The 25,997-nt window shown below is 44.2% G+C and overlaps 1 protein-coding gene across 1 annotated transcript in view; it reads right to left on the bottom strand.

The window, feature by feature from the left end:
- atp2a3 (ATPase sarcoplasmic/endoplasmic reticulum Ca2+ transporting 3) overlaps positions 1-25,997 on the bottom strand; it is a 251,460-nt gene that overhangs the window by 44,956 nt on the left and 180,507 nt on the right. The window contains exons 10-17 of the mRNA XM_078548727.1: positions 23,647-23,749; positions 22,457-22,588; positions 20,082-20,204; positions 10,401-10,619; positions 5,926-6,261; positions 3,409-3,629; positions 2,050-2,252; positions 95-180 (exon numbers count right to left, since the gene is read on the bottom strand). Coding sequence (XP_078404853.1) covers positions 95-180; positions 2,050-2,252; positions 3,409-3,629; positions 5,926-6,261; positions 10,401-10,619; positions 20,082-20,204; positions 22,457-22,588; positions 23,647-23,749 — 1,423 coding nt within the window. The remainder of the gene's footprint in view (positions 1-94; positions 181-2,049; positions 2,253-3,408; positions 3,630-5,925; positions 6,262-10,400; positions 10,620-20,081; positions 20,205-22,456; positions 22,589-23,646; positions 23,750-25,997) is intronic.

The following is a 25,997-nucleotide window of genomic DNA, read 5'->3' as shown; positions in this document are numbered from 1 at the left end:
GTCATAAGTTATCCCTTCAAATGGTCTATTGCTAAACTGCCACACACTTTCCCTCTCCCTCCTCTCAGAATAGGGTTTATTGAAGCTTCGTTACCAGTTGGTTGAAGGTGACCTGCGGACCATCTTCATCGTACATGAACCACCAAGTCGCTGCCCCAACCGTTGCCAGGCCGACATACACTGAAAGAGACCAGCAAGGAAGGGAGGGTGAACAAAACCGGTGAATGAGGAATCAGTCTGAGTGAGTGAGTGTCCACTGGACATTTTGCTTCTCCTGTTAATGTCAAACTACAGTTCGAACAAGAGTGTCCAACCCATAAATTGTGGGACAAATGCAGTTCAGGGAGCTGTTGCTGATTATGTTTCTTACTCGCTGGGTTCTTCTGTTAGAACTTCAAATTAGTATCATAGAGGAAGGTAGGAGGCCATTCAGCCCATCATGTCTATGCCAGCTCTTTGAAAGAGCTATCCAATTAGTTCTTTTCCCCAGCTCTTACCCCACAGCCCTGTTATATTTTTTCCTTTTCATGAATATAAACAATTATCTTTTGAAAGTTACTGTTGAATCTGCTTCTGCCACCCTATCAGGCAGTGTGTTCCAACACGTAAACAAAAATTATCCTCATTCCCCCCCACTCCTGGTTATTTTAACAATTATTTTAAATCTGTGTCCTCTGGTTGCTGCCCCTCCTGTCAGTGGAAACAGCTTCTTCTTACTTGCTTTAATCAAAACCCCTCAATTTTGAACACCTCTATAAAATCTCTCTTGTCTTCTCCTCCCCAAGGAGAAAAATCACAGCTTCTCCAGTTTCTCCATGTAACTGAAGCCTCTTATGCCTGTTATTATTCCAATAATTTTCTTCTGTACCCTCTCCAAAGCCTTGACATTCTTCCTGACATGCACTGCCCAGAACAGGGTGCTATATTCTGGCTGAGCCCGGCCAGCGATTCATAAAGATTTAAAATTCTTTCCTTGCTTTTGCACTTTGTACCTTTGTTTTTAATAAAGCCAAGGATCCCCATGCTTTTTATAAATAATTTTGCCGCCTTCGAAGAGTTGTGCACATACACCTCGAGGTGTCCGTGTTTCTGAAGAAGAGTCATACTGGACTCGAAACGTTAACTCTGTTTCTTTCTCCATAGATGCTGCCAGACCTGCTGAGTTTTTCCAGCATTTTCTATTTTCTTTTATTTCTACATGTTTCTGCACCCCCTTTAAAGTTGTACCTTTTATTTTATATCACCTCTTCTCATTCTTCCAGCCAAAATATGTCATCATTCATGGACCTGGAGGTTTGCAAGGCGCTATCCCTAGCTTTGTTACCTCATTGATGAATGAACTCTCAGTCAGAAGATGGGATCTGTTAGTGCAAGCAGCTCGAGACACACGCAAATTAGTGGGATGTAGATTCAAACTTAGTACGTGGGTTGCCCAAGGGTCCTCAGTAAGCACCTATGGAGCCCAATAAAGACAAAAGGCCGGATAGCCCTGAGGTGGAGGTGTACACAGGGTGAGGTTCTCCTGGTGAGCAATGACACTAGTCACAATGTTCTATCCCAGCTCGGCTGTCCAGTTTTAAACCTCCTTCCCTCTTCCCAAACTCAAACAGCCAGAAACCCATTCTGGAGTTCAGTCCATGCGCAGAGGCTTTTCTGTCCATCTGGTGGTCTGAGGCCTGCTAGAGTCTTATAAATGGATGCACAAGATGTTTTGAGCAGTCACTCCCCAATTGTTTTCTCCCCAACGATTGAGAGAGTGAGCTTTCTTTCAGGGTTTCTGGACAGACATCAACCTCCTGTCAGCAGACAAGAAATTAAAGCAGTGCAAAGCGTGACAGGATAGACTGGTTGTCCATCTTCTTGCCCTTAGGGTTATAAGGACTTGATTTCGAGTCCTGGTAGCTATGGAAACACTGGAAGAGAACCTTGTCAAGAAATAAAGGGGGCGATTATAAGCATAACTGAAAATCCTCAAACATTTTAGTTAATTTGATCTCAAAGTCAAGACCAATGGGTCCTGCTTCAGTGGAAGCTTTTTAAGATCCTCACCTCCGATGGCGATGTAGCGGAAGAATAGCCAGCCGCTTATGAGGGACTCTTTGGGATTGCGAGGTGGTTTGTTCATGATCTCCAGATCAGGGGGATTGAAGCCCAGTGCTGTGGCAGGCAGACCATCTGTTACCAGGTTTACCCAGAGCAGTTGGACAGGAATCAGGGCCTCCGGCAAACCCAGGATAGCGGTGAGAAAAATGCTAAATGGAAAACAAGAGGGAAGAGAAGTAATTAAAATTTAAACTGGAGAGAACATTAATTCGTATAGAGTATGCTAACAGTAAATGTGCCAAACTATTTCGCAGAAACAATGTGTTGCCAAACTCTCCCCAATGATGGCCTTGCATCAGTTGCCAGAGGCTGCACAAGAGCATCTTGGGCTGCATTTCTCTTAGGTTGTCCACCTGTGTGTAAGTCAACTCACCTCACCTCAGCTCAGCATCTTCCCCCATTGCCTGACCAAGTATGTCAACAGGTGATGTGAAGGGCAGTGTTTGCGCAGCACATCTTGGATCAGCTCCCGCTTACTATCCTTTCACAGACTTTGATGGCGGCTAACCCTTGGTAAATGCCAATCACAAGGTCTTACCCATAACCATTGAGCTTTTTTCCTGGCTATTCACCTTGACAGGAGCCTAGTTTTTTCAGGGGGTGGGGCTATCAATATATATCAGTTAACGGAACACACATCTTGGATGGGCATGACAGGGGTGGGTGGGGTGGATGGAGGGGGGCATGACAGGGGTGGGTGGGGGGGATGGAGGGGGGCAGTACTCCCTCATATTGTAACCAATCAGAATCACTAGTCATGGAATCTTCTTTCTTTAGAGACTGTTTATGAAGTTAAAGGTGGAATTTTAAGGGGTAATAGATTAATTTGGCTTTGCTTTCATGCCCAGACTTGGTACTGAGTGACCAGACAGCCAAACTTCAAACACATGCATTAGGAACTTTGGAAAAAGATCCTTCCACAGACCCTCATTGAAGGTCACTCATTGAAGGGGCCGAACGCCAAGACATTCACCCGGGCCTAAAGAATGGATCTCAGGAATTTATTTGTGGAAGGAACGCCTTTGCAGATTAGATGCAGACCATCTGACTGCTAAATTGCTACACTCTGCTACACCTATCCCACACCACCCTACCCCCCATCCCCCTGCCCCCTGCCAGCTCCCCCCACCCATTCAGATTTAAAATGGTTGGGACTTGAACCAATTCCTACACTTACATTTCTGCAGCTCCAGGAAACAGGCTCCCCCAGCACCATCCCAGAGAAGGAGAAGCATAAACATGCCAAGATGGAGAGCTAGAGAGTCTAGGATATGTACCCGTCGATCCATGACAAAAGTCTCTTACCAGACAACTTCGCCCACATTGGAGGAGATGAGGTAACGGATGAATTGCTTCATGTTGTTGTAGATGGCTCGGCCTTCCTCAACCGCTGAGACTATGGTGGCGAAATTGTCATCAGACAACACCATTTCTGCTGCCGACTTAGCCACAGCAGTGCCCGAGCCCATGGCAATCCCAATTTCCGCCTTCTTTAGAGCGGGAGCATCATTAACACCATCGCCGGTCTACAGAGAGAAAAGCTATTACAACTGAACTTTCTCCCTCACTGTCTTTATACTGCTCCAAGAAAATGACTCATTTTCAGCAAATCTGCTTCCCCGACCATCAGCTTCTCCATATTAAATGCCAGCTCAGTTTGTTAGTGGCACTCTTGCCTCTTGAGTTAGAAAGTTGTGGGTTTAAGTCCCACTCAAGGATTCAAACACATCATCCAAGTATACACTGAGGGAAGGGCTCTGAACAAGAGTCAGACGGACTCAGAACGTTAACCCTGTTTTTCTCTCCACAGATGCTGCCAGACCTGCTGAGTTTTTCCAGCATTTTGGGCAGAATATTGCGCTCGTCGGGTGGGTGCGTGCCTGACCCAAACAAGCGTAAAATGATGCGCGATGACGTCGGGCGAGTGTCCCAACATCACCGCGCACTCGCGTGATATTTCGGGCAGTGGGTGCGTGCGGGAATTGGCAGCGTGCCCACCGACAATTAAGGCCACTAAAGTTCTAATTAAATGAAATTTTTCACTGCCCGTCCAACCTTATGGTGGGAAAAAAGGCCAGGTGGCCTTTGGATTTTCTGTGAAACCTCATCCACGGGCGGGATGAGGTTTCAATCAGTGATTTTTTAAAAATTAAAATTTTTCAAACTAATTTCTAACATGCCTCTGCTCACGTGACAGAGTCACATGAGGGGACATGTTATTAACGCTTTTAAATTCTTTATTTTCTATTTTCAAAATCCTTCAGCTCCGAGGCAGCTCTGTGCCTCAGGTAGCTGTTACTGTGCGTGCCCGCGTGCATGCGCACACTTCTGCCCTCCTTCAGCCCCCACCCTGGCAGTGCTGAGCACTGCAGCGTGCATTTCACACTGCCTGGCCGTTAATTGCCCAGCCAGTATGTCAGTGCCTGATCGCGGGAGGTGGTTGGCTTTGTGACCGCTCCCGAGCCCGCCTGCTGCGCTCACCCAACGAGGGCAAAATTTCTGCCCTTTGTTTTTATTTTACACACTGAGGGAGTCAGAGATACTGGTCAAATCAAGCCTGCCTGACATAAATGATCTCAAGGTATGATTTGAAAAAGAGCTGGAGTGTTCTCCCTATGTCCTGCCCAGCATCATCATTGAAACATATTGTCTGTTCATTCATCTCTCTGCTGTTAATGGGACATTCCATAATCACCAGTGTCTACGCCTCAAAAGTAGTTCATTGTCTGTGAAGCAGGTCCGGATGTCCCTAGCACGTGAATGGTGCGAGAAAAATCCAAGTCCTTCCCTTCACCCAGGGCATGCCTGAATGGTTTCCTGTCCAGCAAATTTATTAAGATTTGCATCTACAGCTGGTAAAGAACCTGTTGTGCTTGACTTCTGAACTTATTGAGCACAGCCTATATATCCCCAGCTCCCTCAGCCCCACGCTGACCATGCCTTTAGCTGAGCGGGATCTCAGCTCTTTAAATCTGCCTGCCTCTTCAGCTCTTTCTCCTCCCTAAAACCTAGATGTTTGAGCCAGCTTTTGGTTAGTCCTTCTAAATCTGCCTGACCTCCTTCTTGCACTCGGGTGTCAATTTATCTTTGATAATGAGCCTGTGAATTGACGCTTCGGACACCTTACAAATCTAAGTTATTGATGTTGAATGTGAGCGACTTAAATTGGCTGGATAGATCGAGCCAACCACTATTTTCTGATTTGATATCGAGAGTCGCAGGAGCTTTGATCACACAGCATTGTCCACTCTCCCGAAACCCCCTTCAATTGTTTCAGAGAGTCAAGTATTTTCACAGGATTTCCACCTGAAACGGCTGCAGGTTTTGTATCAGAAAAGCCACTTCTAAAGGGAAATGATGTACAGATAACATCATTTGGCGAGAATCAGAGATTGGGGTCAGAAGATATGTTTGGGGTTACACAGTGATCCTTGGCAATGTTTCTCTTCAGCAGGATGCTGGAAGGTGTGTGAGGACAGTAGATGTTGGAGGGTGTGTGAGGACAGTAGATGTTGGAGGGTGTGTGAGGACAGTAGATGTTGGAGGGTGTGTGAGGACAGTAGATGTTGGAGGGTGTGTGAGGTACAGTAGATGTTGGAGGGTGTGTGAGGACAGTAGATATTGGAGGGTGTGTGAGGATAGTAGATATTGGAGGGTGTGTGAGGACAGTAGATGCTGGAAGGTATGTGAGGACAGTAGATGCTGGAGGGTGCGTGAGGACAGTAGAAAGTCACATATTTCCAGCCCGTGTTATAGCAAACATGTAGCTCTGTCAAACTATGCAGCCGCTGCACTGATTTAAACAAGAAAAGCTGAACTCACCATAGCTGTGATCTCGTCAAACGACTGCAGGTACTCTATGATCTTGGACTTGTGGGATGGTTCAACCCGAGCAAAGCAGCGTGTGGAGCGACAGGCTTCCCGCTGCTCGTCTAGGGTAAGGTCATCAAACTCCCGGCCGGTGTAAGCTTTCTCAGTCACATCTTCATTTTCACAAAAGATTCCAATCCGCCGACAAATGGCAATGGCGGTGCCCTTGTTATCACCGGTGATCATGATGACACGGATACCTGCTTTCTCACACATCTGAATAGAATCAACAACTTCATTTCTTGGCGGGTCCAACATCCCTACACAGCCAACAAATGTCAGGTCAGTCTAAAGGGAGAAATAAAAGAAATTAGTGTTTGGACAGTAGATCTCAGACAGCAGCACAATATGATGAGACTGTATTAGTCCAAACTTTCAGGCTGACATTTATCTCACAGTACATGAATACCAATTTATCTACATTATCAGAAACCTGGGCACATAATCTAAACTGGCACTCTTGTGCAGTACTGAGGGAGTGCTGCATCGTCAGAGGTGCCATCTTTTAGACGAGATATTAAACTGAGGTCTGTTCTGCTCTCTCAGATAGATATAAAAGATCCCAAAGCACTTTTTTGAAGTGAAGCATGGGAGTTCTCCCTGGTGTCCTGGTCCTATTTATCCCTACAGCAACATCTATCAGTGTGGAATCTTGCTTTGCACAAATTGCCTGCCCAGCAAGAGTGATAGTACTTCAAAAGTAATTAATTAGCTGTTAAGAGCTCTATGTCCTGATGATGTGAAAGGTGCTATATAAATGGATTTGTTTCATTCCTTACTGATACTGCATCTATATTTTTCATTTTGAAAACAGGGAAATGTTCCTGCTTCTCCACCTAGGCCCTCATTGTTACCATGAACAGATAGAAGAGAATCATCCCACTCATCCTCCCACCTTCAACCTGACCACTGGGTGCTGGGGACTATGATGGGCACGTCATTCTGGCTGATCTGCAGGGAGCCCGCTGAGCTAATGTAACTTAGAGCAACAAACTAATTTGCTTCAGCATTATCAGATCATCTCTCCCCATTGCTTAAAGAATGATTCCCATGTTAAAAAGTGGGACATCCCTCCATCCAGCCAGACACATCTGAAAATGGCATAAAGCTGTTACCAACATTGTCTCAGCCAGAAAACTCTCTTAAACAAAGACAGACATGCACTTATACCTTTCATCACCACAGGACATCTCAAAGCACCTTACAGCTTTTCACATGCAGTCACTGTTGTAATGCAGGAAATATAGCAGCCAATTTACACATAGCAAGCTCCCACAAACAGCAATGGGATAAATTGCCAGATAACTGGTTTTTGTTTGAGAAGTAAATACTGGCTGGGACAGGGGGAATCTTCTCTGCTCCTTATCTGATAGCCTTGGGATCTTTTACATCCACCCAAGGAGGCAGACTGGGCCCTGGTTTACCATCTCCTCTAAAAGATGGCACCCCCAACAGTGCAGCACTCCCGCAGTGGTCACTGAAGTGTGGGCTTCACATTCAGGTCTCTGGACTGGGACTTGAAATGCCAAATATTCTGACACAAAGATTGAGAGCGTCACCAACTTAGCCATGGCTAGCACAGCTTGCCCGCAGTTCCTAGCTGTAAGGCGAGACTCTATCAAGGAATTGGACCATGCGCCTGAACCCCCCCAAATCAGAGCATCAGTTTTTTTATAAAGACACTTTGGGAGCTTGGAACTGGATTCGCCTGACTCCAGATAAAAGCTGCCACGTAATTCTGTTTTCTACAGCTGCAAATCACTGGGCTATATTTAGCGAGAGGAGTATTAGGAATAAGATAAATTATGGAACATTTTATTCCTGGAAGTGAACTTTGCGTTTAAATGTTATGCTTGAGTTGGGTACCTTGCACAGCTGGGGGGGTGAATGGGAAGTGGTTTAATGGTTCGAATTTCTCGGCTTGGTTTGGGTATGTATTTAACTGCAATTGACTGTTATTATATACTTAACAGGTGATTTTGAGCCAAATGAAAAGCAGGAAATTCTGGCTTCTGTGCATGAGCATTACCTTGTTAGAACATTTAACTGGAGCAGATGGAAAAGGATATATTTTTATTGCGTGGGAAGCATTAATTTAAAAGCAATCCACAGCGGAAAATCTGCTTTTTTTCCGGACTGTAGTAAGTCCCTTCATCTTAAGGTGTCAGGCTTGACTCAGTGCCCTTTCACCTCGGAGTCAGAAAGTTGTGGATCCAAGTACCACTCCAGGGACTGGAGGACGTCTCCTGGCTAATACTCTCAGTGCAGCACTGAGGCAGAACTATTTGAAGGACTTCCCTGGTATCATAGACAACATTTGTCCTTCAAACAACATCACTTAGATAGATTAGGTCATTCATCACATTGCTGTTTGTGGGACCTTGCTAAGTGCTAAATGGATGCCACTTCTCTTCCATCTTACAACAGTGTCGACACTTTAAAAGTACTTCAGTGGCTGTAAAGTGCTTTGAGATGTCCCGAGGTTGTGGAAGGTGCTATATAAATGCAAGTCTTCCTTTCTATATTGCACTTTCATCCTTTGTGCATTTAAAAATTGGTGTGATCTTGGTCATTGCTTAACAGCTGAATCATATTGACTCAATCTTAATAACAAGGAGTTGCAAGTGCTGAGCCCATAGATGTGTAGCAAGTGACTCTGGGGAATGTATTTGGGTTCATCATGAAAGACAGAGAGCACAAGCGGTTAGTGAGCAGCTACAAGTTGGCAGAAAGGAGCCGGAGACTGTGCTGTGTGACGGGAAGCTTTCTGCTTGGTTGCAATCTGTGACAAGGAGGCTGGTGTGGGTCGGAGTGTGAGTCCAAATGTGGTGGGGGTGCGGAGCAGGGGACAGATTGCAGGGCAGAGTGGGAGACTAACAGCTTTATAATTAGCCCTCAATCATTGAGCAGCTGGTTACTGGGGAATACATAGGATGAAGGCCACATTCTCTGACATTCTGCCTTTCAAAGTTACGACAGTAATTCATATAGGTTAATCTCTTTGCTCAATTTCTTTACAAGTGAAATTATATACAGAAGTAAAAGGACATAACAAGGTCTGCAGCACTACTTAAAAATGGAACTAAATCAGTCCATAAGAGGTTGTATACATGTTTACATGTTTAATATGTTTGTATACATGTTTAATATATATCTTGTTGAAATGTGTTCCTTTACAATATCTGACAAGCAAAAGGTCCTTTTGCAGACTTCCACAATTTGATGTTGTTTATGGTAACACAAGTTTGGCTCCCCCATTGGAATCTGTTGAACTGAAGGTAAGAATCCAAAGCTGCACTTTTATACCCTGGGGCTTCTTTTATCTCATAACTATTTTGTTTGAAATAAAACTCAGGTGTCAGATGCTATACCTTCCAAGTAATGGCTAGAAATTGTCATTTCCTATATATATATATATATATATATATATTCTGCACCCCCACCCCACCCCCCGGTCTGGGTTCCACACATTACAATGGATCTTTCTGATGGTTCAGTAATCAGATTGAAAAGTCTTGTCTGTCAGGCTGTACCTGAAGGCCTGTTCCTGCCATCAAAGGACTGATTTTATTAATATATTCTTTCATGTGATGTGGGCACCACTGACTGTTGCCCATCCCTAGAGTCAACCACATTGCTGTGGGTCTGGAGTCACATGTAGGTCAGACTGGGTAAGGATGGCAGATTTCCTTCCCCAGAGGTCACTGGTGAACCAGATGGGTTTTTATGACAACCGATTCATGACCGCCATTACTAATTTAGATTTATTAATTGAATTTAAATTCCACTAGCTGCCATGGTGTGATTTGAACCCATATCCCCAGAACATTAGCCTGGGCCTCTGGATTACTAGTCCTGTGACATTACAATTACACCACTGTCTCCCCGTGATTTCATTAGCCTTTTGTTTCTTGCGGGTTGAATCTGTCTGCCATTTTGTAACTTAGTTACCTTCCAGACCTATTTAAAAAAGATCTATGAAATGAAAACAGAAATTTGCATTTCTGTGACAAGGGATCAGACTGCATGGTCTTTGAATTCAGGAAGCAGCGATTTGACTCAGCCTGAATTGAGGACACAAAACTCCTCTTTCTCTCTTGACTATAAAGATTCTGTATAACTTAGAGTGGGGCAGTCGCTATGCTCCGCTCTTAACGGACACAACAGCAGACCCAGCACTGATCATTTGAGCTACGTCATGTCCAAACTGAGCCAAAGCTCATTTGACCCTAACTCTCTGCTTCCACACAACAGGCTAGCTCGTGCGGGATTGGGAGCACTCATACCGATACAGGGTAGAGTGCTCTTGTGATGCTGGTGGTTAAGATACATTATAAGGACGGAATAAGGTAGCTTCACTCCCATCCCACGTAGCCCGTTTCCCTCCTCCACAGACACATTTTACTACAGACTGAAGTAACTCTCACCTCATACTCGACAAATTTTGTAGAATCCTCCAAGTCCATGTCCTCCTTCCTGGGTGGGAGGTCACGGGTTGCTAATGCGAGGCAGCGGAGGGTGTCCCGTCCTGTTCCCCATTCCTTGATCACAGACATGATCCTTTCCTTCAAACGAGGTGTCAGGGACACCTTGGAGGTACCATAACGGACATAGCTGCAGCGTTCAATGATTCCTTCTGGAGCCCCCTGAAGAACAAAATGCCTTCATGAGACAAGTAGTAATCAGCATGCTGCAAGGCATAAGATAACTAGAGATTTTAACAGTTCTATAAAGTATAAAGCTTTATGCCCACTGCTGTACTTTTAATTTAAAATAGAACTCAGACAAACTCTAATTCCTACCCTTCAACGGGAATATCTTTGGAATTATTTAATTCAGACAGTTGTGGATAATTAAATTGATTTGCAAAAGAAGCAAATGTGACGTGAGAAAGAACTTTTTCACACAATGGGTGGTTCGTGTCTGGAATGCACTGCCTGGAAGTGTGGTGGAGGCAGGCTCAATCAAGGCATTCAAGAGGCCATTAGATGATTATTTGAATAGAAACAATGTGCAGGGGTATGGGGAAAAGGCAGGGCAATGGCACTAGCTCACAATGCTCATTTGGAGAGCTGGTGCAGACAAGATGGGCTGAATAGCCTCCTTCTGTGCTGTTAAAATTCTGAGATTCTGAATTGTTGAGTAGATTCAAGAATTGAGATGGATAGATTCTCAGTGACTAAGGGAATCAATTGATATGGGGATAGAGCAGGAGAGTGGAGTTGATATCGAAGTTCAGCCATGATCTTGTTGAATGGCAGAGGAGGCTCAACCCTCTCAACCATTAGTATGCCCTAATTCAGCTCCTATATCTTATGTTGTTGTATCTCAGTCTGTGTCCCTTCAGTTTGTTAAAATACAAACACTGCATTAAGCACACATCATGACTGGTAGAAATGGCTAAAGTAGCTGAGGGTAAATTACATAGATCAGTTTAGAACTAAAGTCTATTTCAAATCCCAAAATATGAATTACAGAGGCTTATATGGGACACAAATCTGTATTAATCACAACAGTATGATCTTTGCCTCAATCCACTTCCAGTGCCAAAGTATTCTGATTAAAGAAATATCTCCTACCCCTCTCTGTAAGTGCTAGTTTTAAATTGATACCTCTTGTCATTGACTTCCCAACCAAAGAAAATTGTCTTTTCTCATTCATTCTATTAAATTCACTCAATTTAAGAAAGCTCCATTACAGAACCACAGAATTATTATGATGCAGAAGGAGGCCACTTGGCCTATCATGCCCACACTGGCTCTCTGAATGAGCGATTCACTTAGTGCCATTCTTCTGCCTTCTCCCCACAACCCTGCACATTCTTCCTTTTCAGATAACAGTCTAATTCCCTTTTGAATGCTTCAATTGAACCTTCCTCCACCACACTTTCAGGCAGTGCATTCCAGACCTTAACCACTCCCTGCACAAAAAGTATCTCCTCACATCACTTTTGCTTCTTTTAGTAATTACTTTAAATCTGTGCCCTCTCATTCTTGATCCTTCCACCAATGGGAACAGCTTTTTCCATATCTGTCCAGACCACTCATGTTTTGAATACCTCCATCATCTCCTCTCAACCTTCTTTTCTTTAAGAACAGTCCCAGCTTCTCCAATCTATCTTCATGGCTGAAGTTCCTCATCCCTGGAACCATTCTCGTGAATCTTTTCTGCACTCTCTCCAATGCCTTTACTAAAGTGTGGTGCCCAAAACTGCAATACTCCAGCTGAGGCTGAACTAGAATCTTATACAACTTCAACATAACCTCCATGCTCTTGTATGTTATGCACCTATTAATAAAGCCCAGGATACTGTATGCTTTATTAACTGCTCTCAACATGTCCTGCCACCTTCAATGATTTATGCACATCTACACCCAGGTCCCTCTCCTCCTGCACCCCTTTAGAATTGTGCCCTTTGTTTTATATTGTCTCTCCATTTTCTTCCTACCAAAAGGAATCACTTCACATTTCTCTGCATCGAACTTCATTTGCCACCTGCCTGCCCATTCCACCAACTTGTCTATGTCCCTTTGAAGTTCTACACCATCCTCCTCATAGTTCACAATGCTTCCAAGTTTTGTATCATCTGCAAACTTTGAAATTGTACACCAAGGTTTAGGTCATTAATATTCATCAGGAAAAATGAGGGTCCCAATTCCTGACCCCTGGGGGAACTCCACTACAAACCTTCCTCCAGTCTAAAAAACATCCATTAACCAGTACTCTCTATTTCCTGTCACTCAGCCAATTCCATATCCATGTTGCTTTGTCCCTTTTATTCCATGAGCTATAAGTTTGCTCACAAGCCTGTTGTGTGGCATTCTATCAAACGCCTTTTGGAAGTCCATATGCACCACATCAACAGCATTATCCTCATCAACCCTCTCTGTTACCTCTTGAAAAAACTCCAGCAAGTTAGTTAAACATGATTTTCCTTTAACCTTGCTGGCTTTCCTTAATTAGCCTGCATTTGTCCATGTGACTATTAATTTTGTCCTGAATTATTGTTTCTAGAAGTTTCCCACCACTGAAGTTAAACTGACTGGCCCGTGGTTGCCGGGCTTACCTTTAGACCCTTTTTTGAACAGGGATGTAATGTCTGCAATTCTCCAGTCCTCTGGCACCACCAGAGTGTTACGGACCGAGATGGGAGGAGCGTGCAGTTAATTCTAGCCCCACTTCTCCACAGGTCGTAACAATAGTTTAAACTTTTAATTCACCCACAAACTGGTCAATTGTTTACCTTTAATACTGTTATTCCCAGCATAAATAAACTTTAACCAGGCTACTTTCAGTAAACACGAAAAGAATGGATTTATTATAAAACAAACTTCTTTTCATAAACAAGTTAATAAACTGGTTATCATACATGGTGTAGTTTAGAAGCGTAACGATTTCCAATTTTTTGAAACAGATATTCGATCTCCCAATGATTTCCCCTTTTTTGAAACAAATATTCGATCCCCCATGCACTCGCACACAAACACAAAACAGGACAAAACAAACTGTCCCCATCAGAGGCTGGAGAATGGGAATGTTTCTTTTAAAAGGATAAAATTTGAAGAGATCTCAACACTGGTGATCTAACAGGATTCTGGAAATTCTTTCAGACGGATTTGTTGGTGAAACTGTCCTTAATGACTCTTATCACAACTTTAAGAACTCTTTAAAAAAAACAGATGAGTTATCCTGATGAAATGTTCCTGAGGAAGGTTTAACACGAAAGTGGGGCAGAGAGAAGGAAAGAGAAAGTCTTTTTCTTGCAACCTGCTTCGAAAGTACCCACCCCTCCCTGCCACCCCACCCCACCACCCCCCACCTCCACACACACACACACACACACACACACACACACACACACAGAGTTTTAAAGCCTAAGATGTTCAGAGAATATTTCTCATAGGCCAGGTATTTTTATCCTATTGGCAAGAGTCTTTAGCCTGACAACAGCAGTTCTTTGTTAACCTAGACATACAAAGTGTTTCTTCCCTCTCCAGGTGCTCCTCGCTGGACATCTATGTTGGCCCATGGTTCCTTGAAGAATGGCATATTCACAGCCCGAATTAATATTGCAAACTTTAAAAAAAACTCAGGAGGAAGAATGTCCGAAATTCAATGTCCTTCAAATTTTCCAAAAATGGATCCCTCACACTAAGGAAAACTGAAAAATTATGGCCAGTGCCTCTGCAATTTCCATTCACTTCCCTCAGTATCCTTGAATGCATCTCAACCAGTCCCGGTGCCTTATCAAATACAGATAACCTAACTAACACCTTCTCCTTTTTAATTTTAAACCCATCTAGTGTCTGAATTATCTCCTCTTTTGCCATGGCCTGAGAAGCATCTTCTTCCTTTGTAAAGACAGATGCAAAGTATTCATTTAGTACCTCAGCTGTGTCCTCTGCCTCCATGTGAAATTAAATCTCCTTTTTGGTCCTAATCATCCCTTTTTTTTTTAACTTGTTCTCGAGATGTGGGCTTTGCTGGCTGGGCCAGCATTTATTGCCCATCCCTTATTGCCCATCCCTAATTGCCCTTGAGAAGATGGTGGTGAGCTGCCTTCTTGAACCGCTGCAGTCCATGTGGTGTAGGAACACCCACAGTGCTGTTAGGAAAGGAGTTCCAGGATTTTGACCCAGCGACAGTGAAGGAACAGCGATATATTTCCAAGTCAGGGTGGTGAGTGACTTGGAGGGGAACATCCAGGTGGTGGAATTCCTCCTTTTACCACCCTCTTACTATTGGTATGCCTACAGAAGACTTTGGGATTCCCTTTTATGCTACCTGCTAGTCTCTTTTCATACTCCCTTATTGCTTCTCTTATTTGCTTCTTCACCTCTCCTCTGAACCTTTTCTATCTGACACCTGTCATAAGCACACTTTTTCTTCTTTACATTGTTTCTTCAGATGGCCTTCTTCTGTGCTGTAACATTTCTGTGATTCTGTGAAAGGCAGGTTGCATAAACCTGGCTTGTACTCCTTGAGTTTAGAAGGCTGTGGGGTGACCTAATTGAAGTGATAAAATGATAAAGGGACTTGGTAGGATAGATACAGAGAGGTTCTTTCCTCTGGTAGGGGAATCCAGCACAAGATCAGCACTCTTAACATTGAGGACGGAAATCAGCAAGCACTTCTTTCACACAATAAGTTAATCGGGAACACTCTCTCCGAAAAGCTGTGAATGTTGGGGGTCAATTGGAGCTATCAAAATCGAGATCAATAGATTTTTATTGTTTCAAGGGTATAAATGGAAATGGAGTAGAGGAGGATAAATGAGCTGAGGTAAAATCAGCCATGATCTGAATGAATGATTTAACAGGTACAATGGGCTAACTGGCTTTCTCCAGTTCCTGAGCCTGAACATTTAACAATTTTGTCCCAATCATAGCTTGGGTTTGCTGGAACTTCAAAGGCAGCACCGCCAGGAGCGAACGAGCAAAGTTTGCAGATGCTGGAAATCTGAAATAAAAACAGCAAATGTTGGAAATGCTCAGCGGCTCTGGCAGCAGAGCTGTTCTGAGGAAAGGTCATCGACCTGAAACGTTAACTCTGTTTCTCTCTCCACAGCTGCTACCTGACCTGCTGTTTTGACACCAGCAGTACCATGATGGCTGAGCCCAACCACTTCATTTCTCTCAAAGAACAAAGGAACCTGCTACTCTGCACAAAGCCCGAACTCTGAACCCAGTTTAATTGAATTAGCCAAATTCAGATGAATGCCGCTATTTGGTCCAGTATGATACTCACTTGGACTGGTGCTCTCCAAGACTTCATCACTTGGTTAAAGTTTTCAGTATTTCACCCCTCACCCTCTCACCCCCTCCTGTTGCTGTTCACTATTGCACTTCCATTTTTGCCGACAATGTGAAAAGAAAATTCTCCGAGAAAGTGCATCCCCCTAATTTGGAGCGTGTGTGGTGGAAATGGTCAATCTTTACTTTGCTGTATGTGATCATTCGACTTAAATTGTATTCATTCTCTCTGGATGACACACATCCTCAAGTCTTCACATAGTGCACCTCTGACCCTGGGCTATGTGCTTGATGGTGACAGTGATTAGAAGGGAGAGGAGAAAGCAAATTGAAGGGACAGTATCATTCGCATGCATTCACATGCCCCTTTTTGTGGCTTACCCCTGAGAATGGTTGGCACAGACATGCCCACTGATGGCTTTTTCAGCTGGGTAGATAGTGTAAAAGAAAGGGAAAGGGTGGGTGAATACACAAAAGGAAATATTTCTAAAATTGATGCCAATGTCACTGTGGTTCAGAGATATCACTCTGGCTCCTGAGTCAATTCGGTTGTCAGATTGTTTGTTTGATATCCAGTACTGGATGATCAGAAATTTCCTCCAATTAAATATTAGGAAGATAGAAGCCATTGTCTTCAGTCCCCACCACAACCTTTGTTGCTTAGCTACTGATGCCATCCCGTTCCCTGGAAACTATGAGGCTGTTTGCAACCTTAATGTCATATTTGATAACGCGATGAGATCCCTACCACAGATCCACTTTAAGGCCAACTATTTCCACCATCCTAACATCGCCCCTGCCTCAGCTCATCTGCTGTTGATATCATCATTCATGCTTTTGTTAGCTCTGACTTCATTATTCCAACGCACTCCTGACTGGTCTCCCACATTCTAACCTCCATAAACTTGAGGTTATTCAAAACTTTGTGGCCAAATCCTGTTCACCCATTTCAGCAACAGCATCTTACATTTATATAGTACCTTTAATGTCATTAAATATCCCAAGGTGCTTCACAGGAGTGATAGAAAACAAAATATGAGCTACATATGGAGAAAATAGGTCGGATGACCAAAAGCATCATCAAAAAGGTATGTTTTAAGCAGTGTATTAAAGGAGAAAAGTGAGGTAGAGAGATGGAGAGGTGTAGAGAGGGTATTCCAGAGCTTGGGGCCTAGGCAAACTGAAGGCACAGCCACCAATGGAGGGGTGGTTAAAATTAGGGTGCTCAAGAGACCAGAATTAGATGAGCGTAGATGTCTCAGAGAGCTGTGGGGCTCACTGATTCACACTGGCATCAGCTTAAACAACGCCTACATTTTAAACTTATCTTAATTTTCAAATCCCTCCATACTGCCCTTCCTTATCTCTGTAATCTCCTTCAGCCCCACAACACTACTCACACTGCCAGACCTCTGCACTCTGCCAATTCTGGACTCTTAAGCATTAATAATTTTAATTATTCCACTATTGATAGTCATGCTTTCAGCTGCAAAAGCCCCAAGCTCTGGAACTCTCCTTAAATCTCTCTGCCTTCCTTCTTAAAACACATCTTTTTGAACAAGCTGTTGGTCATCTGTGGCTTGCTGTCAATGTTGATCGAGAAGACCCCTATAAAGTGCCTTGGGATATTTTATCACATTAAAGGTGCCATATAAATTCAAGTTGTTGATGTAGGTTCAAGTCTCACTCCAGAGATGCAGAATTGAGAGAGTGCTGTACTGTGGAGGGCTGACATCTTTCGGATGAGCCCCCCTCACCCCACTCTCTGCCTGTTCAGCTAGATGTAAAAGATCCCATGGTACTACTTTAAAGAAGAGCAGAAGAATTCTCCAAGTATCCTGGCCAATAGTTATCCCCCAACCAAAATCGCCAACAACAGGATTATTTGGTCATTAATCTCAATGTTGTTTATGGGATCTTGTGGTGTGCAAATTGGTTGCCTTCTTTCCCAACAGTAAAATGTGACTACGCTTCAAAAGTACTTTATTGGCTGTAAATTGCTTTGAAACATCCTGAAGTCATGAATGATGCAAAAGAAATGAAGGTTTGTCCGTCTCTTCATCACAAGTCATCAATGAGGTGTGACTCTCGCCATTGCAAACTAGTTAACAACTAGCTGGCAGCTAGAAGGCAGCAGGTGCAACATTGTGTGTTTTTATGTTTGTGTATTTAGGACAAAATCCTTCACTTTGTCAGCTCAGAATAGGACCTCCAGTTTCTTTATTCACTCCCAATACCCTATTGCCAGGGAGCCATGAGTTCAGGACTGATACATCCAACATCACAACCCAAACGTCCTGATCGGATCCACTCTGGGTATAGTGGCTTACACTGGGCAGCTCAAACACTTCCCGGGAGAATTAGGCTGCTTAATGCAATTGGGACAAAAGGAAATCAAAGAGACCAACTGGCAGGGCTGCGGATTAGGGGAAAGCGAGTAAACGTCTTTCAAATTAGCTCCTGTAAGTGTCTCAGTGGGTGGCAGATTTATTCTCTGCTAAAATGAGGCCTTAAACCTCCTCTAATGTGCAGTCACTCCTGTAAAAATGGCAGATGGTACTCCTGCTCTCATCTCCCACCATGTGTCTGTGATGAAATCCCAGCACAGCTCCCATAAACATCTGATGGTGAAGCACAGGCTAGGCTGCAATAGACACTGCATACCTGGGCAACTGCCAAGGGCACCCGCATTTTACAAGGGCTGCTGTGGTAGAAAGCATGAACAGAATGGACTCAAGTTAAAAACTGATTAGACGAATCGCTCCATGGGCACAACCTTTTCGATTCAAATATTGCTTATTTCACAAAGCACAGTGCACGAATGTGCTTCCTGCTGGGTGAATGTTGGGCATTCTGTGCTCTCTGTAGAATTTTTCCATCTTCAAAATGAGTGGGTGAAAAATCCTACAGGACTCCCAGATCTCCCACCCAAATTCCTGGTCCTGTGGACCTCCTCCAATGGCAGCGCAAAGTCATAAAGTCAAAGTTTTAAAAATAACACAATCAGTGTTTTATTTAAACAGTCACCATACCAGGTCTTCACTTCCTGCTTAAAATAACTTTGAAAGAAAATTCTGGGCCTCTCTGCCCCCTCCGAGCTTCTATATTAATTCTGTGTTATAATTGCAAGGCAAGAAAGCCTGCAACAGATTAATACCACAACAAGACTTGAAGAGTGAATAAAGCATTGCTGGAAGCAAGTCATTTGTTGGGACTGGATTGGAGATTGTATAGAATTGTTTTTCCCAATGGTAACAAAGCTTTTCAATTACAGTGTGGCTCTGATATTGCTACATTCAAAGTGTCCTTCGAATTTTCTTGATGTTCTTTCCCCTCCCGTGATTTCACTGTGATGTGCTGCTTTCCTCACTGGTGGCAGGGATGTTAGATTCCAATTAAACTGTGCTGGCTGACTGGCCTGGATTCACGTCATGACAGAGAGCCTCTCCATTGTGATAAAAAATAGTAGACAAGCCCAGAAATCGGAATTCCCACCCCTGAACACAGCAACTTGCATCTTCGCGGGGCTAAGAATGGCGTTGGGTCTGGTTTCACGCATATGCAGTTTACAGGGGCAGCTGGTCATTTAAGTCATCAGCTACCGCCACTGAAGTGGGGTTTGGTAGGACAGGACTGTGAAACCTGAACCGTACAGGTTAGATCAGATAAGAGCTAGACTGAACTCGGGTTTGTTTGAATAGCCAGGCTACCCCTTTGGAGAAGTATGGTCCCCCTTAGGATAGGGTCTGGGGACACCTTTGGGGGAATTAAAGTGCCCTGTGGAATTGTTAAAATTAGGGCTTAAATGTGCGTAAAAAGTTCAGAATCTCATTAGTGTCAAGCTTATAGGCACGATCAACAGACCTGTCAGGAGCAACTATCAAAGGGAGCTGTCAAACATTTAAAAGATCTGCCCTTCAGATTTTTGAAAAGAAATTGTCTCGAGTGTTTAAAAAATTGCTTGCTACGGGTAGGGGGCATGAGGTGGCATGGAGAGTATGGGGGTTATGGGGGGTGCTACAGGGCATGAGGTGACATGGGTTGGGATGGATGGGATTTGGGGAGTGTGTGGGGGTTTGAGGGGGGTGAAGGGTGAGAGCTGGAGGGGTGTTTTTTTGTTAAACAATAAAACAAAGTGCCAGAGCAGGCCTTCTGGCCAGCCTGCCTCCTCACTCATTCCAGGGGCCATAGGCCCAACTTCTAATCCAGTCTGCACCCCCAGAACAAAAATCCCAACCTCTGGGCTTCTTTTTCCTGGGTCGGGTTCGCTGAGCGGGAAATGTTCCAACTCTACGCACCCAACCTGGGAACAAAAATCTGGACCCCCCTCACTGTAATGGCGTAGTGGCTTCTTACCTTCACAAACATCTTGCTTCCTGTTCCCATTGTGGGTTTGGTGGGAGAGCAAAAGACAGACATGGACTTGCGATCGCGGGAGAATTCCAGGGTCACTTCCTTCTTCATGAGCTGCTTGATGGTCTACAAGAAAACGAGAGGGATGTCAGGATGTCAACCACAGATAGAAGCCACTGAGGAACTTCTCAAAATTGCCACACTGAATGAGTCAACTAGGAGCAACAAGAATTCCACTAAATATTCAAAACAAAATATCACAAGGTTTTAGAAAAAGCAAAATGCTGCGGATAGTGGAAATCTGAGAGAAAAAAAGCAGAAAACTCTGGAAAGACTCAGCAGGTCTGGCAGCACGTGTGGAGAGATAAACAGAGTTAGCTTTCCATGCCCTCTTCAACAGTATAAAATCCATCACATTTCTATCTCTCTTTAGCTCTGAGGAAGAGTCATATGGACTTGAAATGTTAACTCTTTCTCTCTCCACAGATGCTGCCTTACCTGCTGAGTTTGTCCAGCATTTTCTGTTTTTATCACAAGGTTTTCTTTTGAAGAAGCAAGTTAACACTGGACAGCAGAATTTTATGAATGCCGATGGTAAGCAAATCCTTCCAGAATAATCCCTGCTTTTCATAAATGAGCAAAGGCTCAACAAAGTTAAACCACAAACTGCTCCTGTGAATGTGTTTATTACTGAATATTTGACCTAGAGTAACCTAATGACAGTGGGTACTGTTGTTGGTTTTCCAGGAGTGCTAGCTTCGTTTGATTGACAACTTTATTACCTTGTAATAACCTGATCTTTCTTTGAAGAGATTTTTTCAATCCCTATGTGTTTATTTGGGTCAGATTAAGATGAGTGAAGTGGATAAAAGCTTTTTGTCATTGATATGAAGCATGGCTGTGATTGACTGGCACTCTTTTGAAGTTGTAAGCCGAGCAGCTTTTCACAGTAGATTTTTAAAGTCTCTTGGCTTATAGTCTTGGTTTCAGGAGCATTTCAAAGATTTGCCACACTTGCCAATGGCTCATTGGTTCTGCACATACTGGATACTGGGGGATATATGGGGGCCATGGAAAGGGATAGGGCAAATGAGCAGGCAAGGGAGATATGGAGATATGGGGGGAAATGAGGGGCATAAGGTGGGTGAGGGTTTGAGGGCCCGACAGTCATGATTACAACTGGGCCGATGTCCCAGCCAATGGAGGTGGGCCTTCTAGCTTGCCAGCCTAGCCATCTGCCGGCCTCCATTGCTGCATCTGGCCTGCCTTCAGAGGCGTGGGTCTGACTCCATCTCATCCCCACCTCCCTGGAACAAGAACATAGCGGGAGGGGGCCTCCTTGACGGTAATGGGTTTGTGGATTCGGGAACTTTCCCAACTCACATTTCCCTTCTCCTTCAGGAAAATCCAGCCCAAGGTGTTAGTGTCAGTCCAGTTTTAATGAGCAAGTGGAAGTTGAAGCCACAACCGACTGGTTTGGAGGTGAGAGTGTTAACATTGAACATAGCTGGCACATCGTGACAGAAAGAGGGAGGGAAACATATATTTAAATGGAACAAAGGATTTAACAAAATCCGATAACTATTTTGAGGATGAAAGTGTACTATTGAAGCACACAAGTTTGCTTCATCTAATCATTACATCTTGAAGTAGATTTAATGGTAGCACTCTGGCCTTGGGATCAGAAAATCTAGGGCAGTGATTCAGTGCAGCACTGCAGACATGGTGCACTGTCTTTTGGATGAGATGTTAAACAAGGTGTGTGTAAAAGATCCAATGGTATCAAGAGGAGATGGGCATTCCTTACAAAGTCGTCATCAACAATTCCCCCTCAACCTGCATCACTGAAACAAGATTATCTGGTCATTTACCTCACTGGTGTTAATTGGACTTTACTGTGCACAAACTGCCATGTTTGCCTAGAAAAAAAAAAGCTGAATGGCAACATTTGAAAAGTATTCCATTGGCTGTAAAGCATGTTAGGATTTCCTGTAGAAGTGAAAGGTGCTATATAAATGAAAGTTCATTTCACACCATGTGGGGAATGGGAGGAAGCGTTTCCATTGCAAGTCTGCTGTTAATGCAGGGTTTCCTCAGCTCTTCTGCTAGTGCTACAACAGGTGAATGAGTGAGTTGCCATGGAAATTCAACCCAATGATGTTTAAATTACCAATGACTTGCCCCATTACAATGAGTCATGGGTGCATGTGGGCGTTTCCCTGCATTTCTATGACTTACTAAAACACATTCTATGACCATTGGCTAAACCTCCCAGCAACATGGAGCTGCAAATAAATATGATACCATCTCCACAGCATTGTTTCTCCATATTATAACCTTGTAGAAGAAATCATGGCGATACAATAAGCAGTGCTCACATTGTTGCAGTAAGTGGCTCTTTCCACTTTGGTGATGCCATTGAGGTCTGAGTTGAAAACGTTCATCTTTTCCACCAAACAGGTGAGGGCAGTTTCTGTAGCTTCGCCAACCTTCTCATAAACGCCCTTTGCCTGGAAAAAGGGGGAAAAGGAAAAGGATGAGCACTGCACATTTCTAGCCAGCGCACCAAGAAATCATCATGAGGTTTAGATCAGGGAATGGGAAAGATGGTAGTCTGATGTTCTGAGTGCAACCTTCGATCAGAACTGGTGCAGTTAGGCAGGAGGAGCCCCTCTGTAGGACTAATAAAAACAACAGAGAGTGGGGAGAGCAAGAGACAGAAGTCAAGAAATCCAATGTGTCAACAACATTCACACAGAGGCAGTTAGTGGGTGAAAACAGGCTTTTAAATTCTCAACACATGATTCACTGGAGAATGAAAAGAATATTTATCATTCTATAACAGAGTTCTAAGGAGTTAAGATTCAGGCTATGTCCTATTTGGAATGATGGATGTCATTTGATGTTACACAGTACAAGATTAATTAAGAATCTTACTTCTGACTCATCACATACAACTGTACACACATCCCCAAAGTCACACACGAGCTCCTATACTCTCACACACAGTCACAGACATAGCCCCACAGTCACACAAACCCAGCACACATACATTCACACCCCCTTAGTGGCACACACCCCTCCCCCAGAGTCTCCCTTCACTGCCAGTTACACACACGCGCGCGCACACACGCACACATACCCCTACACAAAGAATGTCTCTCTCACACACGCAACGTACACAGACACACACATGCACACAGACATACCCCCACACAGAGTGTCTCTCTCACACACACAGACAGGCAAACCCCCACACAGTGTCTCTCTCTCATACACAACATGCACAGACACACACACACAGACATACCCCCACACAGAGTGTCTCTCTCACACACACAACATACACAGACACACACTCAGTCACAAACACTGCATCACACCCACCCACAACGGGTTCAAGACAATGAAAGCGACAGAGGTGTAATTGAAAGAAAATGATTTGTGAGCAGTGAATAATTTCCAGGACATTATAACCTCCTGAGTACAATGTAGATGAAGTGTTTCGCAGGTGCTTTTTATAATTGAATGCGAGAATTGTTGTTAAAACAAATAAAGCTGCGCTCACCTCATTGTAATCCAGGGAGGAGTCATTGCACAGTGCACAGATAGTAGCCAGCTCCACAAGCGCACTGAATTGACTGGGCTGGATGGGTTTGTTTCCCATTAATCTGTGAAGAACAAAGTACTTGCATTTAGATCATCACCATTTTAAAACACTTCTTTGAGTTATCGCTTTCTGACATGTCTTTTGTATCAGGAAACACTGCCAATGGCAGCTCAGTGTTTCTGCTTGCAGGGTTTCAGATGAGACAGAGAGGGGGATAAGGGGGAAGGGGGGGTGGAAATTTTGGTTGAAGGAACAATTATAATTGTAAGGAGAGATGACATGGCAGAAGGATCATCAAATGAGGCAAAATGCATTGAACTGAGGAACGGAAAGGGTTAATTACACTGCTGGGAGTGTACCATAGACCCTCAGAAGGAGAACAAATATGAAGGCAAATCTCTGAGAGGGGCAGAAACAATAGAGAATTTCAGCTACCCTCATTTTAACTGGGGTAGGATCAGTGTAAAAGATAGAGAGGGTGCAGATCTTTTTAAAATGTATTCAGGGAAACATTTTTAGTCAGTATATAGTAATCCCAACAATAAAAACAAATAAAATGTAGGAAATACTCAGCAGGTCTGGCAGCATCTATGGAGAGAGGAGCAGAGTTAATGGGTTGGATTTTCGCAGAGTCAGGCTAGGCATCTCCTAGACACTCCCCACAATTTTCGTGAAGTCAGGCCAGCTTCTCGATGACTCATGTTCGCAACCCCTCAGAGCAGTTGTGAACCATAATCTGGAATCAGGAACCTTTGGAAAGATAACTTCAAAAGATCTCACCCAAACCCTCCATGCCAACTCATGCCCTCAACCACTCCCAATGGCCCCTTACACCCTCCATACCAACCAATACCCCTCCACCCACCCCCAATGACCTCTCATACCCTCCATGCCAACTCATATCACTTCCACTCTGCCTGCCCCACAGCCATTTAATGCTCCAACAAGCATTAATTGGTTGGAGGCAGGACTTCTGACCCTTACTCGGGAGGAAGTCCCTCCTCAGAGAGCTACTGGCCAATCAGTTTGGCCGGCAGCTTTCTAGTCCCTGTAGCACCAGAAGCTGCAGTGGACTGGACTGGGACTGCAAGCAGTCCCCACAGTCTAATTCCAGGACCAGGTAAATGTGGGGGTCTCAAGGTGGGGTGGGAAGGTGAGGTGCAGGGGGTGGGCAGAAGGGGTTGAGGGTGTGGGTGAAGAGGCCAGGGAGTACTTGCAGGGGTCAGGCCTTCTGTGAGCATGGGGCAGGGGCCCGATGTTAAAAGAAGGCTGCTGATGGAGGCACCCCACTGCCCCCTTTCCACCTGAGGCCTGAGCAGGCTTCCGCCTGCCCCTGAACTTCTCCTGCCAGCCTGAAACTTGAGACTGGGTGGGAAATGGCCCTTAAGTGGTCAAAGAAGGGACAAGGGCAGGCAGCCGCTTAAGCCTCAACCATACAAGTGTAAAATTGTGGAGGGGTCGGGGCAGGTGGGAGTTCGATGGGAAGGCCATCTGAGAAATTTTATAGTCACCCCCTGCCCACAAACCCGCTGGCAGGGCAACGTAAGATTCTGCCCAGAGTTAATGCTGCAAGCTTAAGTTCTTTGGAACTGATTTATGAGGATGTTGCCTGGAGTGAAGAATTTTAGTTATTTGGTAAAATTGGAAAGGCTGGGGTTGTTTTCTTTGGAACAGAGGAGGCTGAGGGCAGATTTAATCGAGAGGCCCAGACAGATTGGAGGGGGATGATCTACTTTCATTTTCAAATAAGTCAATAACTAGAGCACATAGATTTAAAGTAACTTGGAGAAGGATCAGGAGGGGTTTGAGGAGAAACCTTTTCACCCAGAGGGTGGTGGGAGTCTGGAATTCACTGTCTGAAAGTGTGGTTGAGGCAGGAACCCTAATCGCATTTATATAGTATATGGAAATGCACTTGAAGTCCCGTAACCGACAGGGCTGTGGACCAAAAGCAGGAGAGGGGATAATGTTGGATAGCTCTTTACGGTCGGCACAGACAGAATGGGCTGAATGACCTCTTTCTGTGCCAAAAATGTCCAGGATTCTAATTTACATGCTCGTTATCAGTTGTCCCAGAATTACACGGCGTTACAGAAGTGTTACGAGTGTTAGACCGTGGCCTGAAGCCTGTTCTCTTATGTAGAATTTGAGTTCCGTAGTCCCCATCTGGTAAGTACCCAGAATCAGTGTAAAATATGTATCTAAAGCAAAATGTTGCCAAGTCTGAAAATGGAGCGTTAACGAGAAATTGTCAAAAACAGTGTAAAAAACATAAGAATTCTATGGAGTTTCTTCTCACTAGCAATGGT

The sequence above is a fragment of the Cetorhinus maximus genome, chromosome 9 (genome assembly GCF_964194155.1).
Source record: "Cetorhinus maximus chromosome 9, sCetMax3.hap1.1, whole genome shotgun sequence".
Taxonomy (NCBI): Eukaryota; Metazoa; Chordata; class Chondrichthyes; order Lamniformes; family Cetorhinidae; genus Cetorhinus; species Cetorhinus maximus.
Note: the sequence above shows the minus strand (reverse complement) of the source record. Positions and strands in the feature narration are given on the sequence as shown.